This window comes from Typha angustifolia, chromosome 11, assembly GCF_048772165.1.
Source record: "Typha angustifolia cultivar Huaian chromosome 11, ASM4877216v1, whole genome shotgun sequence".
In the NCBI taxonomy this organism is placed as follows: domain Eukaryota; kingdom Viridiplantae; phylum Streptophyta; class Magnoliopsida; order Poales; family Typhaceae; genus Typha; species Typha angustifolia.
This window is the reverse complement of record NC_133249.1, coordinates 489,757-502,439: the sequence shown is the minus strand read 5'-3', so window position 1 is coordinate 502,439 and position 12,683 is coordinate 489,757. Positions and strand designations below refer to the sequence as shown.

Below are 12,683 nucleotides of genomic sequence, written 5' to 3'. Positions count from 1 at the left end.
TGGACAACAAAACCTAAAAGAAAGTATCCGAAAATTAAGAGCTAAAAAAAGAAAAAAAAATCTTCTAACAAAATTAGTCAACGGAGCAAGTTAATTCAGAAATGCACACAATTTTGGACAAGTCAAACAGCGATTACAATTCCGTTTTTATTTCCTTTTGAAGTTAAGAATGGTCGTATTCATCGTCCATGATTCTACTCCACTGCGTCAGATTAGTTCTTCTTATTAAGAGTTTGTGATTAGTTTAATATCAATTCATGCCAACATTTTTCATTTGCACCCCTGTCGAAGTGATTTATTATATATGTCGCACGCCTTATTGTATCCGAATTCCGAACCCCATCTTCTCTTCTCTCTTCAATTCCGAACCCCCCCCTTCCTCATGATTTCCTCTTCCCTCCTCCTCCACCGCCGTTGCTTCCATCTTATGCGACCTCCTCTCCATATCAGTGGCATCACGTCCCGACCTCAGTCTCTCTTCCTCTCTTCTTCGAGCCATTCCTCTCTTCCCCGAAGACCAGAGCTCCGTAAGTACGAGAGAAACCCTAGCAAGTATTGGAACGACTTCTACAAGCGCCACCACAACAAGGTTCGCCTCTTCGTCTCCCGCTTTTTTCTTCTCATCTCTTTATTTGATAAAGAAATCTCTGGTTCCAGTTCTTCAAGGATCGGCACTACCTGGAGAAGGACTGGGGTCGCTACTTCTCTGTGAGTGTAGCTCTTCTCCCAAAATGATCAAATTTTTTTGTTAGTTTTTAGATTGTTGTGTTTTGAGGTGAGGTTTTACCAAAATTTTCTTTTCTATTTCACTGTTAATTCCAGTCGCCCAGTGAGAATAGAGAAGCTCCTCTTGGTCCGAAGATTGTATTGGAGGTCAGTGATGGAAAATGATATAAATTTTTTTGCTTATATATATAGGGAAATTGATCTTTGTTTCTTATATCTATATTTCTAATAGTTTCAACCTATTTTGAGTAGATCCAGAAATACCAACAGTCTTTGAAACATGCGGTTATAAAAGTGTCTTTTTTGGTCCATTTTAATGTGATATTGGTGATAGCGTTAATTAGCCTGGTATTTCTAAATGCAGCATAACAAATTGCCAAAGAGCTTTGGCAACAAATATGTTTCTAGATCAGGAGAGAATTATTGATTGAAAAACAGTAAAGTGCAAGTGTTTGCAGAATTTTCATCACTATTGAGTTAGGCTCGTCCTCGATTTTATTAGTTAATTTGTTCCCAGGTTGGCTGTGGAGCAGGCAACACTCTTTTCCCACTTCTGGTTGCATTTCCCGAAATCCTTGTTCATGCTTGTGATTTCTCGCCACATGCAATTGAGCTTCTTAAGGTATCTCCTAATGTACTTCTACTATTTCCTCATAACTTTGGTTACTTGGGATCAGAAATCAATTGGTTCTTTTTTTGGATTTGGATGTAACTTTTGTATTGTGTATCAACATATTAGGTAACCTAAAGCATGTGGATGCTACAATCCAGCTGAGCCCTAGAAAAGACAAGTCCTAGCTACTTCGAATTGATTCTCCACCTTTGTGTCAATAACTAATTTAAGCTATATAATCCACAATTCATTGCCTGCCCAATCTCTTGAGATGTTAAGATCTCCAAATTTCTGACCTGATTATTTAATTGAGACAATAGAAGTAACTAGGAGTTGATGTGATCATCTATGTTGTATTTATTTGTTAGAAAATCTGTCATTCTCTCTTCTACAGAAGAACATCATTCTATTGACTAAGGAATTAACAAGAAAATATGAGTTATCTAGTTTATATATCTGATATAGCCTGGTAGATAATATATTGATGCAATCCTGCACTTTCTTAAAATCCCATAGGAGAATGGAAATTTAAGATCTGATCAGGTGAACGCTTTCGTTTGTGATGTTACAATGGACAACCTTTGTGAGCATATAAAGCCGGCGTCAGTGGATGTTGTCACAATGGTAATTTAACGGTCCACAAGTTCCATACATTTCTTCTGCTTGTCTGAATATATGTCTGTCCATATGTTGCTCCTATTCTAAATAGTTCTCCTTTTCCTTAAGACTTTATTTGGCTTGATGTCTGTTGTGTATGGGATGACCATTTGACATTTCACCAGATTTTTATGTTATCTGCAGTTCCCCCAGTAAAGATGCCTTTGGTATTACAAAACATTAAAAAAGTTCTTAAGGTGAATCTCCTGTGTTATTGCGACAGAAAAGTTCATTTCACATATTTATTCATTACAAAAATACAATCTCATGGATTTTGTCAGTTTACAGCCTAATGGTTATCTGCTTTTTCGGGATTATGCAATGGGAGACTTTGCTCAGGTAAGTACTTTGACAACTGCTTGGCAAATGCCCATGAATTAGCATAATTGGTTGATGTGCTTTATTGTATTTCTAAAGCAATTCCTTTCTGCATATTAATTTATATTTTGCTCATGTAAGAATGTAAGGATAGGCTATTCTCTCTGTGCTCTTAGCATGAAACAAAGTGCTAATCAAATTTACAGGAGAAACTTGCTGAAAAAAATCAGATTATTAGCGAAAACTTCTATGCAAGGGGTGATGGCACTGTGGGTGATCTTACTTGATCTGGCTTTTTTTCCTAAATATATTGCAGCTGCATTCCTTTTTTAATGCTTCAATATGGTGGTTCCAGTGTGCTTTCTACTTCTCCAATGATTTGCTATCAACATTGTTTGAAAGAAATGGCTTCAAGACTGTTGAAATCAATGTATACTGCAAGCAGATTGTGAATCACTTGAGGAACGTAGTCATGAATCGGTATGGGAAATTTTATGTAACATTACATGAGAATCTTGCCCACTCTCTTTTAATCAGTTAATAGACCTACACTTCAGCATATTATGCAATTTCATGATGCCATGTCAGGCGCTGGATTCGTGGTACATTCTGTAACTTTGAGCATCCTGATATCCACCAACAGACTCTGGCTGATAGTTGATGACAAGGTTTCCTTTGGTGTGGTAATGAATGATCTTGCAGTACTGTAATTAAAGGCATGTTGCTGGTGTGTGGATGCTTAACATCATGAAAGAACAGGACATGTACTAATATGAGGTAAGAAACTCTGGTCTTAGTTTTTTAATTTGAGGGTATATTGAGCTGATTTCGTTCTCATTGCTGAATCCAACGAGTAGCTTACCTAGTTAAGCAAATGTCTTTGTCGGTTGTCTTTGTTCCAAAATGTTCTCATCTTAGTCGGATTAAACTTACGACAGGTATGATGATAAAGAATCTTGGCCTCGCTGGATCATTCGCATATGCTACATAACCAGAATGCTGGAGATATATGTACTCAGTGAATCTCAAAGTGAATCTCAATTCGCAAGTCATCGACAACTACAACATCCCTCGAGACCTCCACTTCGAACGCTGGATAATACATTGCTTTGATTTGCCGAAGAGATGTTTCAGTGCTATTCTTTTGTCGCTAGACAAATGTAGAAAAAATGCGATCATATCCCTTGTGATGTAGAATCTTTTTGTAATTTCGCATCCATAATTTGTAACTAAACCATATAAAAGTTAATGGCAAACTTCATAGGTGCACCTTGCAAAAGATGAACATGAGTGGCAACCAAATTTATGTTATGGCTAATCGTTCTTTTGACTCATTTTCACCTCCATTTCTAATACCCCGGAATCAGATCTCCGTCTCCTCATTGTCCACTCCCAAAAGGGCTAATTCTCCACCTTTCCCAAATAATCTCTGACAATAAGTGGAAACTTTTCATCCCTAAATTTAAAACTCAACCAGAGATGCCCATAAAAGGAAAGTCAACCATATCTCCTCACACTGCGCAGATCGCAAGCATGGCACCAAACCACAAGCCGACATATTTCAACTCTTCTTCCTTATTTGATTAATTAACCACTATGAACAAGATGCCCACGTAAGAGGTGATGTTATTCTCCCTCCTTTAGCGTTGGTTTGTTCTCTTGTTAGCATTTTTAACTTCTTTTTGGAAGCATATGTGTTGAGAATTATCTTTCGTTTAGCTTTATGGTTTTATATTTTAATGTAAAGGTGATATCCTTTAATCCACTTTGAGGCCTTGCTAATCTAAGCGGGGCACCGATTGTTCTCGTCAACAATTCCTTTCTCTTTCCTCTCATTATATTCTACTATGATTTATCTCGCAATTTAATATAGCAAAATAATGAACACTTACGACATTATTATTTGATGAAGTGGAAGCCGTTGTCGACCATATCTCTTTTATATATGAAGAGAATATAGAATGGTTATTGGCCAAATATAAGGCATAAATTACCAGTTCTAGAGGACATTTTTAACAGAGAAGAAATTTTAGTGGTATAATATATACAATCACACATATATATATATATATAGAAAATAGAAACTAATTATAATGACAATTTTGAAACAGTAAAAAAATTCTAGTGGGGATTATTATTATTATATATATATATATATAATGATATTTTGAAAGTTTTCAGTGGCAACTATGTGAAAAACCAGAACTCCCCCTCACGTTAATTCATTTCCCCCTGCTGCTATATAAGCCATCCATCCCTCTCCATTTCTCACAAGACAAGCACTTTGAACATCACTTGGGCTTTAATTTCTATATGGCTTCAGAGATCTAAGCATAAGTTTCCTTAGTTTGGAGAAAAGATTTGCGGAGTTGAAGAAGTTGAAGTAAGAATGGATGTTGACAGAAGAGAGTGAGCACCCATGGTGGTTTTCTTGCATGAGGAGGACAGTCCATGCTTGAAGCTATGTGTGCTCACTTCTCTCTCTGTCAGCCACCACAAGCTCTCTCTCTCTCTCTCTCTCTCTTTCTCTATTAAATCCATGTATTAATTGCTCCCTTTTATATAGTGTAGGATTGATTATATACCTACTCTCTATCAAGTGTGTATGTAAGTCTTGTGTATTCAGCAGTTGAATTAGTAGTTGTTTTCTGAAATTAAATTGTTTATATTTCTTGTAAGATTGATGTATAGAATGTTTAATCTCAAATAAAGAATATTGTAACTATTTTTGAGATGCTATGTGATCTTTTTAACAGATTACAAGATAAGGTTTGACAATTTTGCCTACTGGGATAGTACTGCAGGTTCGTCGAGATCATGCATGGTGCCATTGGAGATCTTCGAATCGCCTGTAGTTCATTTCCTTTTGCCAGATGTATGAATGAGAAAAAGTGAGGTCTCAGATACAATATCTCTAATATCTTAAATTTGGAATGAAATGTTTGCTGAATTTCTTCTTCTTTTTCACTCACAGATTCAGGAAAGCACATAGAATTCAACAAGAAGCACATATCTCTTTACCTTGCATAAACTTGAGATTGTGTTGGCATTTGTTGTAACTTGTTTGGCCGGTGTTCTTGCACCTAATGTATCTATATTCTATTGCTTCAAAAGAATATACCTTCTCATGCACTGTATATATATTTGGACTCCTTTTCTGTAATGGATTCTATATGCTTTGTACCGTGTCCTGCTTCTTATGTTGGTGGTTTTGATCATAACCAATTATATTTGCCTCTGAATTCTGTACTGTTTTAGTCCAGCAATTACATGTATCAGCACCTAGTTATATATCCATTATGTATCAGCACAGTAAGTTGCCAGTGATTCAGGCCTCAATTTGCAATGCAGTCAGCATAATATTTCCGATAGGCACATCAACCACCTTCTTCCTAAGTTGTTAGATTGATTTATTTCTTGCAAAAAAGTGAAATATCTGCTTAGAAATGTCATATCGATCTCCAAAGTTGTCGCATATAAATTACTTTATTAGGAAGGGTTATACTCTTACTTCAACTATGTCAAGATTAAAAATAAACAGGGTGAGAAAAAAAAAATTCCATTCTTCGCATTGCGGAATATTATACGTCTGTTAGAGTCAGCAGAATATATTATCTGTGGTAAATGACATACTAACAAAGCATTGCATTCTCATATCATGTACTTTTCATGGAAAAAGAGGCACTCCTTTTTTCTGAATCAATTTCATAGCGTAATTATTTACTGAAAAAAGAGAGTTGCTTCTCGAATCAGGGCCCTTTCAGAATGAGAACATTACAATTGATAATTATGAACAAAGAGAATTAGCCACCACCTTTCTCTTTTTCCTAAAATTAAGTTGACCTCCATCTCCCTTCAATGTTTCTTTCCTAAGATTAGAAAACCAAATGGTATCTGCCCTTTGACAATAGAGGCCCACATTCCATTCAGTTCAGTTATAAAAAAGTCTACCATCTCAGTTGTAAACCAGAACAATTGTTTCATATCAATTCAAATAGAGCTTATTAATAGTCCTCAAATATGTCTCTGAGACTAGTAGCATCACTGTCACTAATGCTTCTTGCTCTATTTGATACTGTTCTATTGACTGCAGCAAATTTTAGCTCTGATTTCACAGTCACCTGGGGCGGGGGGCATGCGACGATACTTGGGGGTGGAGAAGAACTCCAGTTTATGATGGATAAATTCTCTGGCTCAGGAGTCGAATCGAAGAGCGACTTTCTTTTCGGTAGATTTGATGTGCAGATCAAACTTATACCTGGAAACTCCGCAGGCACAATCACATCCTTTTACGTACGTCAAGTTTTTTTTTTTTTTTTTTTTAAGAAATAGAAACAACCTCTCCAGTAACGGACTAATTCATGTTTGTTCTCATACTATAGAGAGGACTAATAGAAATGTTCTATGTATTCTCTCCCTGCAGCTCTCGTCTCAATTGCAGAATAGGGATGAGATAGACTTTGAGTTCTTGGGTAGCACGAGTGCAGAATTATACAAACTGCACACCAACATTTACATTAATGGAGAAGGTGGCAGAGAGAAACAATTTCACTTCTGGTTCGATCCTACTGCAGACTTCCATACATACTCTTTCTTGTGGAATCCACAACAAGTAATGTGAGCTTCTTTACACACACTACTTCCTTAATTTCAATCTGATCACTTATAAATCAAGAAAAGAGAAGCTAAAGAAAAAAATTTTGTTCATTTTTCTTTGAAGATGGTACGTCGATGGCTCACCGATTAGGGTTTTCAAGAAACCGAATAGTTCTTCTTTTGATTATCCACAGAATCAGCTCATGAAGATCCAAGCAAGCCTGTGGGATGGATCAAACTGGATTGGCAAAGTTGATTGGAACAAAGCACCATTTATTACGCATTACCGCGATTATAAGGCTGAGGCTTGTGTTTGGCTTGGAAATATCTCAGCTACATCTTGTGGCAGTGATAGTTCTTCTTGGATGAACCATGTACTCAGCAATGAGGAGAAGAATGAGATAGCATTGGTGCAGAATAATTACATAACTTACAACTACTGCAATGACCCCAAGAGAGCCAGTGAGATCACCAGCCTGGAATGCTCCATTAACACATAACATGAAGATAATTTTGGTTTTATGTTACTGGACATATCTCTCTAAATAAATGAAGTGTGGCTTTCTCTAGTTCATACTGTGGTATATCTGGAAATCTACATGGTTTAAGACTACATTGTGTTGACAAGGTTGCTCATTTTCGCTTGTTATTTCTGTTGATGTTAATGCCTAATCTTTCGAAGAATGGAATTTAGAAGTCACTCTCATATAGTTCTCAACATCTCATCCTCCCATTAAAGATAAATAAACAGATCCAAAATTTATTTATCTATTCAAAAACCTCCAATATTTGCCTGTAGTTCAGGAAAAAAAGCAAGGCTACGGTTCCCAGAATTTTTCAATGAAAATAATAATTTCACAATTCCTCTACAACAACGATGTTTCTCTTGAATTCATTTTAGAAGAATAAAGTTAAAAAGATTGCCTCTTTAATGAAGAAAGTCTGAACCCCAGGAACTCAAGAGGGGTAAAATGCACGACCCTATAGAGGGACTAAATTGTCAGAAGAAAATTCTCAAATTACCAAACTTACTTCAAGCAATCCACAAGAAAGCATAATAAGTTCGGAGGTATCACGAGAAAGAGGTCCAATTGTTTCCTCAAAGGATAGAGTATGACATCCAATTTCAAAAGAGTACATTATTGATCATGAGATAGGGAAACAAAATTCTGAATTTATAACATACATAAAAAAGAATTGGACATGTGATCTAATATACACCAGGAATCTCTGGATGGTATTGCAGGCTATGAATTACCCAAAAGCCTTTGTTGAGCACAAGTAAATCGATCATAACGATATCAAACGATATTTATTGTGAACGACACATAGGGATAATTCTCAGTTTCTCCACCTAGACCAGCGATGCCTACCTCATCTTCAGATTTCCAGAAAGTGCTGAAAGTACAGGATATTCAATGAGTATATCACAGTCATAATAGAAAGCAAAACAAGTAAAACCACTAAAATAGTACATCAGTAATCTCCAATGTCACAATGATATTCTAAAGATAACGTTAAATGCCAGGGGAACAAGGCACATGATAGGAGAGGGTGAATTTAACATTGAGGATAATCCCAGTTTGCAGAGCTAACGAAAGTTATTACTGAACCAGATCATTACCTATTAGCATTGCCACAAAACTCTTCAAGAATAGCCCGTACTTTCTTCTCACTCTTAACTGCAGGTGCTAAGACGGCAGCCTGAAAGTAATTTAAATAGAATAATGCATTCTGTCACTGTGCACAACAAGGTGATCATCAGAAAGGCATGGAGAAGTCTTAATACCAAGAATGATGGCGGCAAACCATATCTGAGAATGCTTTCTGTAAAGACACGTATAGCACAGAAGTGCATCCAGGAACTGAAAACCTGCATTGTAGATGAAAACAAAATGAGCTAATCTTCAGCTACAGAACATTTATATAAGCTATGCCCTGGAGTGAAAGGCAATTTTGCATCAGCTTTTTCCACAACTATAAGCCTGCAAATTATAGACCTAGTGCTACTGAAAGTTGTCTTTTGGCGAACTCTCTCCAAGTGTACAACTTGTGAATCATCCAAAAATCAGAGGAGATTGTACTGAAGTCCGTTCCAACTTCTGACTATCCAACTCCTAGTCAATTCTCCTTACATTCTTTAAGAATTTAATTTCTAAGTAGTTGTCAAATCTATAATAAACCCTTTTTATCTGATCCATTGGTTCCATGGCTCAGTGGTTTGCAAGTATGAACTGCTTCCACAAAATGATCGATATCCCTTATGCTCAATTAATTTTTACACCATGTTCCAACTTCCGACACATTTCCTCCACCCAACAAATTGTAATTTGCAAAAGCGAGGTAAAATAAAAAAGTAATATTAAGCATCTGACATATTATGTTTCACTAAGAATATCATAAGTAATATACCTCCCCATAACTAGCATAACACCACTGTAGAAGGGAGGTCCTCATATTTTCCTGGTCTTGCATTAGCTTCTCCATCTCTTGTTTTCGACTTTCTTGCCCTTCTGGGCTATATTCAAACTCACGAATCTGAAGAACAGAAACATTGTGTAAGATCCATCAATAAAAAGTTATCTGTTACAGAGTAGGCAAGAACAAAAGCTTGTGAGACACAACCTTGGTATACATAAGGAAAATGCCAACAAGGAATTCATATTATGACATACAACACAAAAGAATTTTACCTGAAATCCCTTTTCATGTGCACTCATCTTGAAGTTGTCAGCAACTCTAGCAAAGAGTGTTACAGTGTAAAGAGCATACTCATTGTCCTCGTATAGCTTTTTTGTTGACCTAGGTACCTACACAAGTGCATCTTAAGATTCAGCGCTAAGAAACATTAAAAGCAACAATGAGCTATCAGTATTCCAGACACAATTTAATGAGTATATCTTGATAACCATGCATACAAATTTAGGACATAACTGATGAAAGAATCATCTTAATGTTAACCATAAGCACACCTTTCCACATTTCAGCATACATGCAGTAAGAAAAATGATCTTGGGAAAGCTCCACTTGACAGATACAGGCAATTCTATTCTGAACTTGCAATTTCAAAGTATGTTGAATACTTGAATCCATTGCATATCTACCATTACTGTGGCCTCCAATGCTTAAAGAGCGAACAGTGGTAGTATAAAAGGGAGGAAACTTTTAGTGCTAGAAGACGCTCAGGGAAGATCAGATAAGAGGTAACTTACTGGTCATGACTGCTCATAAAAGCACCTGGATGTGTTCAGTATCTCATAAATAAGATTAAAATAATCTATCATTTGATTAATATATGTACTTGATGGCACTTCTGGAAGAAGAAATGAAGTTACCAACAGAAGAGCAGAGTCTAGTAAAAGAAGACAGTGAAAAACATTCACGATTCCATAGCTAGAAATTTGCACATACTACAAAGCCATAAGCAGCAGAATACTTTACCACATAGGTTGTCAGTGTTTCATAGCTTGATAACCAGTCTTTCTGAGAGTATTTGGGAACAATGGCAAGAAGGGTCACTAGATGTTCTGACGTCACGATATCCTCTGGATTGACCAAGTTGGAAAGGTCGCGTACAGCTAAGCTGTTACAGTTAAAAAGGAACTTATAACTCAGTTACAAAAGGAAGTGTTCTCAAAGGAAAGAGAATGGGGAACAACCAAAAAAAGAAAAACAATAAGGAAAAAAAATGGTAATTTGTACCAAATACTTTGGCAGATCTGATCCATTTACCCATAAACGCAAATATGTAAGAGACATTTAAAAAGACCAATCTGCAAATCATACCTTCCAGTTTGCTTTCTATTTATTATATTAAGCTGACTTCGAACGTTGTTATACTCTGCAACACGAACCTGCATAAGAATTATTTAAATGGCAATCAAAATTTTGCAAAGTTTCATGTCCTGACATGGTTAACATATAAAACTCCCATAAATATGAACTTTTCCCATATATGTTTTTATGATTGTGAAATATCTTGATTACTTAATGTCGAGAATGGCAACTAACGAACCATGCTCAACATTACAAATTCTAAAAGACGATTCTGTTGATTCCACTGCTTTATTACATGTACATCACCACTGTCTACAACATTCTCAGTCACTTTGCCTCTTTTAGTTGCATCCATCTAAGAATGGAACATGGTTAGCTTTGACATCTGTTATGCATGGTGCTATAAAGTTGATTATTGGTAGGATTAAAACAATGCTTAATCCAAATCTTCCACAGAGAATTGCTTATGTATTGCATTGAATCTCTTACATTTAACTAGAGGACTAACGTAAAGTTCAAATTAGAAGTCAAACAGCTCCCTATGGGTACCAAGTCTAAGCGAGCCACTCAGTACCAATCGAGCCAGCAAATGTGCAAGCAATCCATGTTACCACAATGAATCTCACTACTGTATTTGTTTTGATTTTCGTGAAGTATTTGCATGCTATCTATTCAGTGATTGATGCAACAGCAGCAATCAGATCACACAAATTTCACACACCTCTATAGATTCACAAAGATGGAGAATTACAGGAGAACTAGTACACTGACCTTCATGTCATCCTCGATTTTTGCTACTTGGACATGAATGTTGTCAGCGATCTCCCTCAGAGACGACATGGTCGGGTACTTGGCTTCATCCCACACAAACCTGCAACCCCATCAAACAACCCATCCACTCGTGTAAGCAAAATATTTATCTACTAACCACTAGAAGCATCACAAGGAATCAAAAGTCGCTATCTAGTAATTATTACCTCGTGATGTAGGTTTCCACAGGAACTCCATCCACCGTCAACGCGCCTCCTTCAACACCCGAAGCCCTCTCGAGCTCCTCAATCTGCCGCCGAATCTTATGCGACACTCCTTCGATAAACGCATTGGACTGCGATTTCCCCACCGAAAAATCAACACCAAATCGAAATAATTCAAACGATCGAAGCGCAAAATTAGATCAAAATCGCACCTTGACGAGATCATCACTGAGCGCGAGCAGAGAATCGAGGGTTCCGACTCGCAGATCGGGAATATTGAACTGCAGAAACCAAAGCCCTAGATCGGATCAGAGCTCGAGAGACTAGAAATCAAAGAAGGGAAAAGAGGATTCGATTGCGGTGAATTACTCGGTAGAGGGCGGTATCGAAGGCGCTCTTGGACATGGATTCGCGGAGACGGTTCCAGAGAGCGGAGGCGGAGCTCTGGGCGGGGAGGCATACGATCAAGTATCTGGTCGCCATGGGGGAGATGCGAGAGATCTCCGATCGGGGAAAAGGTGGGGATTTTTATTATTCCTTAATTGCCACCACGATTTCGAGATGGCGATGGAGATTATGAAGGTAAAAGACTCGCTTTGCTATGGGATTCCTCTTCGTAATAGAGAGGACGTTGGGAAAGAAGGCGCTTTGGGTACACCTTTGGTTACACGAGGTATTTGCTGTTTGCTGTTAGAGAAAGGAAATGGCACCGCTAATTGCACCAAAATTTATACCCCAAATTACATAGTTTTGACTTCCGAATTGGGCTCCAGAATTTTGCATAAATATTATTATTCTTATAATAATTAATTAGAGTAGATCCTATGATTAACCGACATGAAAATTTATTAGCCTTATCAAAACTAAATTCATCCTGAAATTTATAAGCTTTCACATAATCCCTAGCAAAGGGGAAGTAGTCATTGTTTTCAGCCAGCCCAGTGACTTTCACGTGCTATATTAGCATCCAATGCTTCTTCTTCATCCATTTTGTTCAATGTGCGAACCTAATTGATGGGGAG

General features: G+C 37.1%; 2 protein-coding genes across 4 annotated transcripts; one reads left to right on the top strand and one right to left on the bottom strand.

Moving 5' to 3' along the window:
* The first annotated feature begins 230 nt into the window (after positions 1 to 230).
* LOC140771426 (tRNA N(3)-methylcytidine methyltransferase trm141-like) lies at positions 231 to 3,595 on the top strand. Of its 3 annotated transcripts, XM_073112977.1 has the most exons (11): positions 240 to 589; positions 658 to 708; positions 823 to 873; positions 1,244 to 1,348; positions 1,856 to 1,963; positions 2,122 to 2,193; positions 2,285 to 2,335; positions 2,521 to 2,583; positions 2,670 to 2,794; positions 2,903 to 3,091; positions 3,253 to 3,595. In XM_073112977.1, exons 1-10 carry the CDS (start codon positions 305 to 307, stop codon positions 2,973 to 2,975), a joined length of 984 nt encoding a protein of 327 aa, XP_072969078.1. In that variant the 5' UTR covers positions 240 to 304; the 3' UTR covers positions 2,976 to 3,091; positions 3,253 to 3,595. The 3 variants fall into 3 exon arrangements, with proteins under 3 accessions (XP_072969079.1, XP_072969078.1, XP_072969081.1); XM_073112978.1 differs by lacking the exon at positions 2,521 to 2,583 and having other exon boundaries at positions 231 to 589; positions 2,631 to 2,794; XM_073112980.1 differs by lacking the exon at positions 1,856 to 1,963 and having other exon boundaries at positions 242 to 589.
* A 4,385-nt stretch (positions 3,596 to 7,980) lies between these two features.
* LOC140771254 (V-type proton ATPase subunit C) lies at positions 7,981 to 12,289 on the bottom strand. The gene is made up of 11 exons (XM_073112713.1): positions 12,031 to 12,289; positions 11,874 to 11,942; positions 11,665 to 11,792; positions 11,459 to 11,558; positions 10,697 to 10,764; positions 10,352 to 10,493; positions 9,604 to 9,720; positions 9,323 to 9,448; positions 8,700 to 8,783; positions 8,535 to 8,614; positions 7,981 to 8,308 (listed from the first exon to the last, which is right to left on the bottom strand). The coding sequence occupies exons 1-11, from the start codon at positions 12,142 to 12,144 to the stop codon at positions 8,212 to 8,214; spliced, it is 1,125 nt and encodes a 374-aa protein (XP_072968814.1). The 5' UTR covers positions 12,145 to 12,289; the 3' UTR covers positions 7,981 to 8,211.
* Positions 12,290 to 12,683: the final 394 nt, after the last annotated feature.

Bases quoted from the DNA above. Each gene is read 5' to 3' on its own strand.
- LOC140771254 (XM_073112713.1), bottom strand. From the start codon at position 12,144: ATGGCGACCAGATACTTGATCGTATGCCTCCCCGCCCAGAGCTCCGCC. The intron at 11,943-12,030 runs GTAATTCACCGC...TGGTTTCTGCAG, and splicing joins TCGATACCGCCCTCTACCGA to TTCAATATTCCCGATCTGCG. The intron at 9,721-10,351 runs GTAAAGTATTCT...GCACTTGTGTAG, and splicing joins AAACACTGACAACCTATGTG to GTACCTAGGTCAACAAAAAA.
- LOC140771426 (XM_073112977.1), top strand. From the start codon at position 305: ATGTCGCACGCCTTATTGTATCCGAATTCCGAACCCCATCTTCTCTTC. The intron at 1,964-2,121 runs GTAATTTAACGG...ACATTTCACCAG, and splicing joins CAGTGGATGTTGTCACAATG to ATTTTTATGTTATCTGCAGT. The intron at 2,795-2,902 runs GTATGGGAAATT...ATGCCATGTCAG, and splicing joins AGGAACGTAGTCATGAATCG to GCGCTGGATTCGTGGTACAT.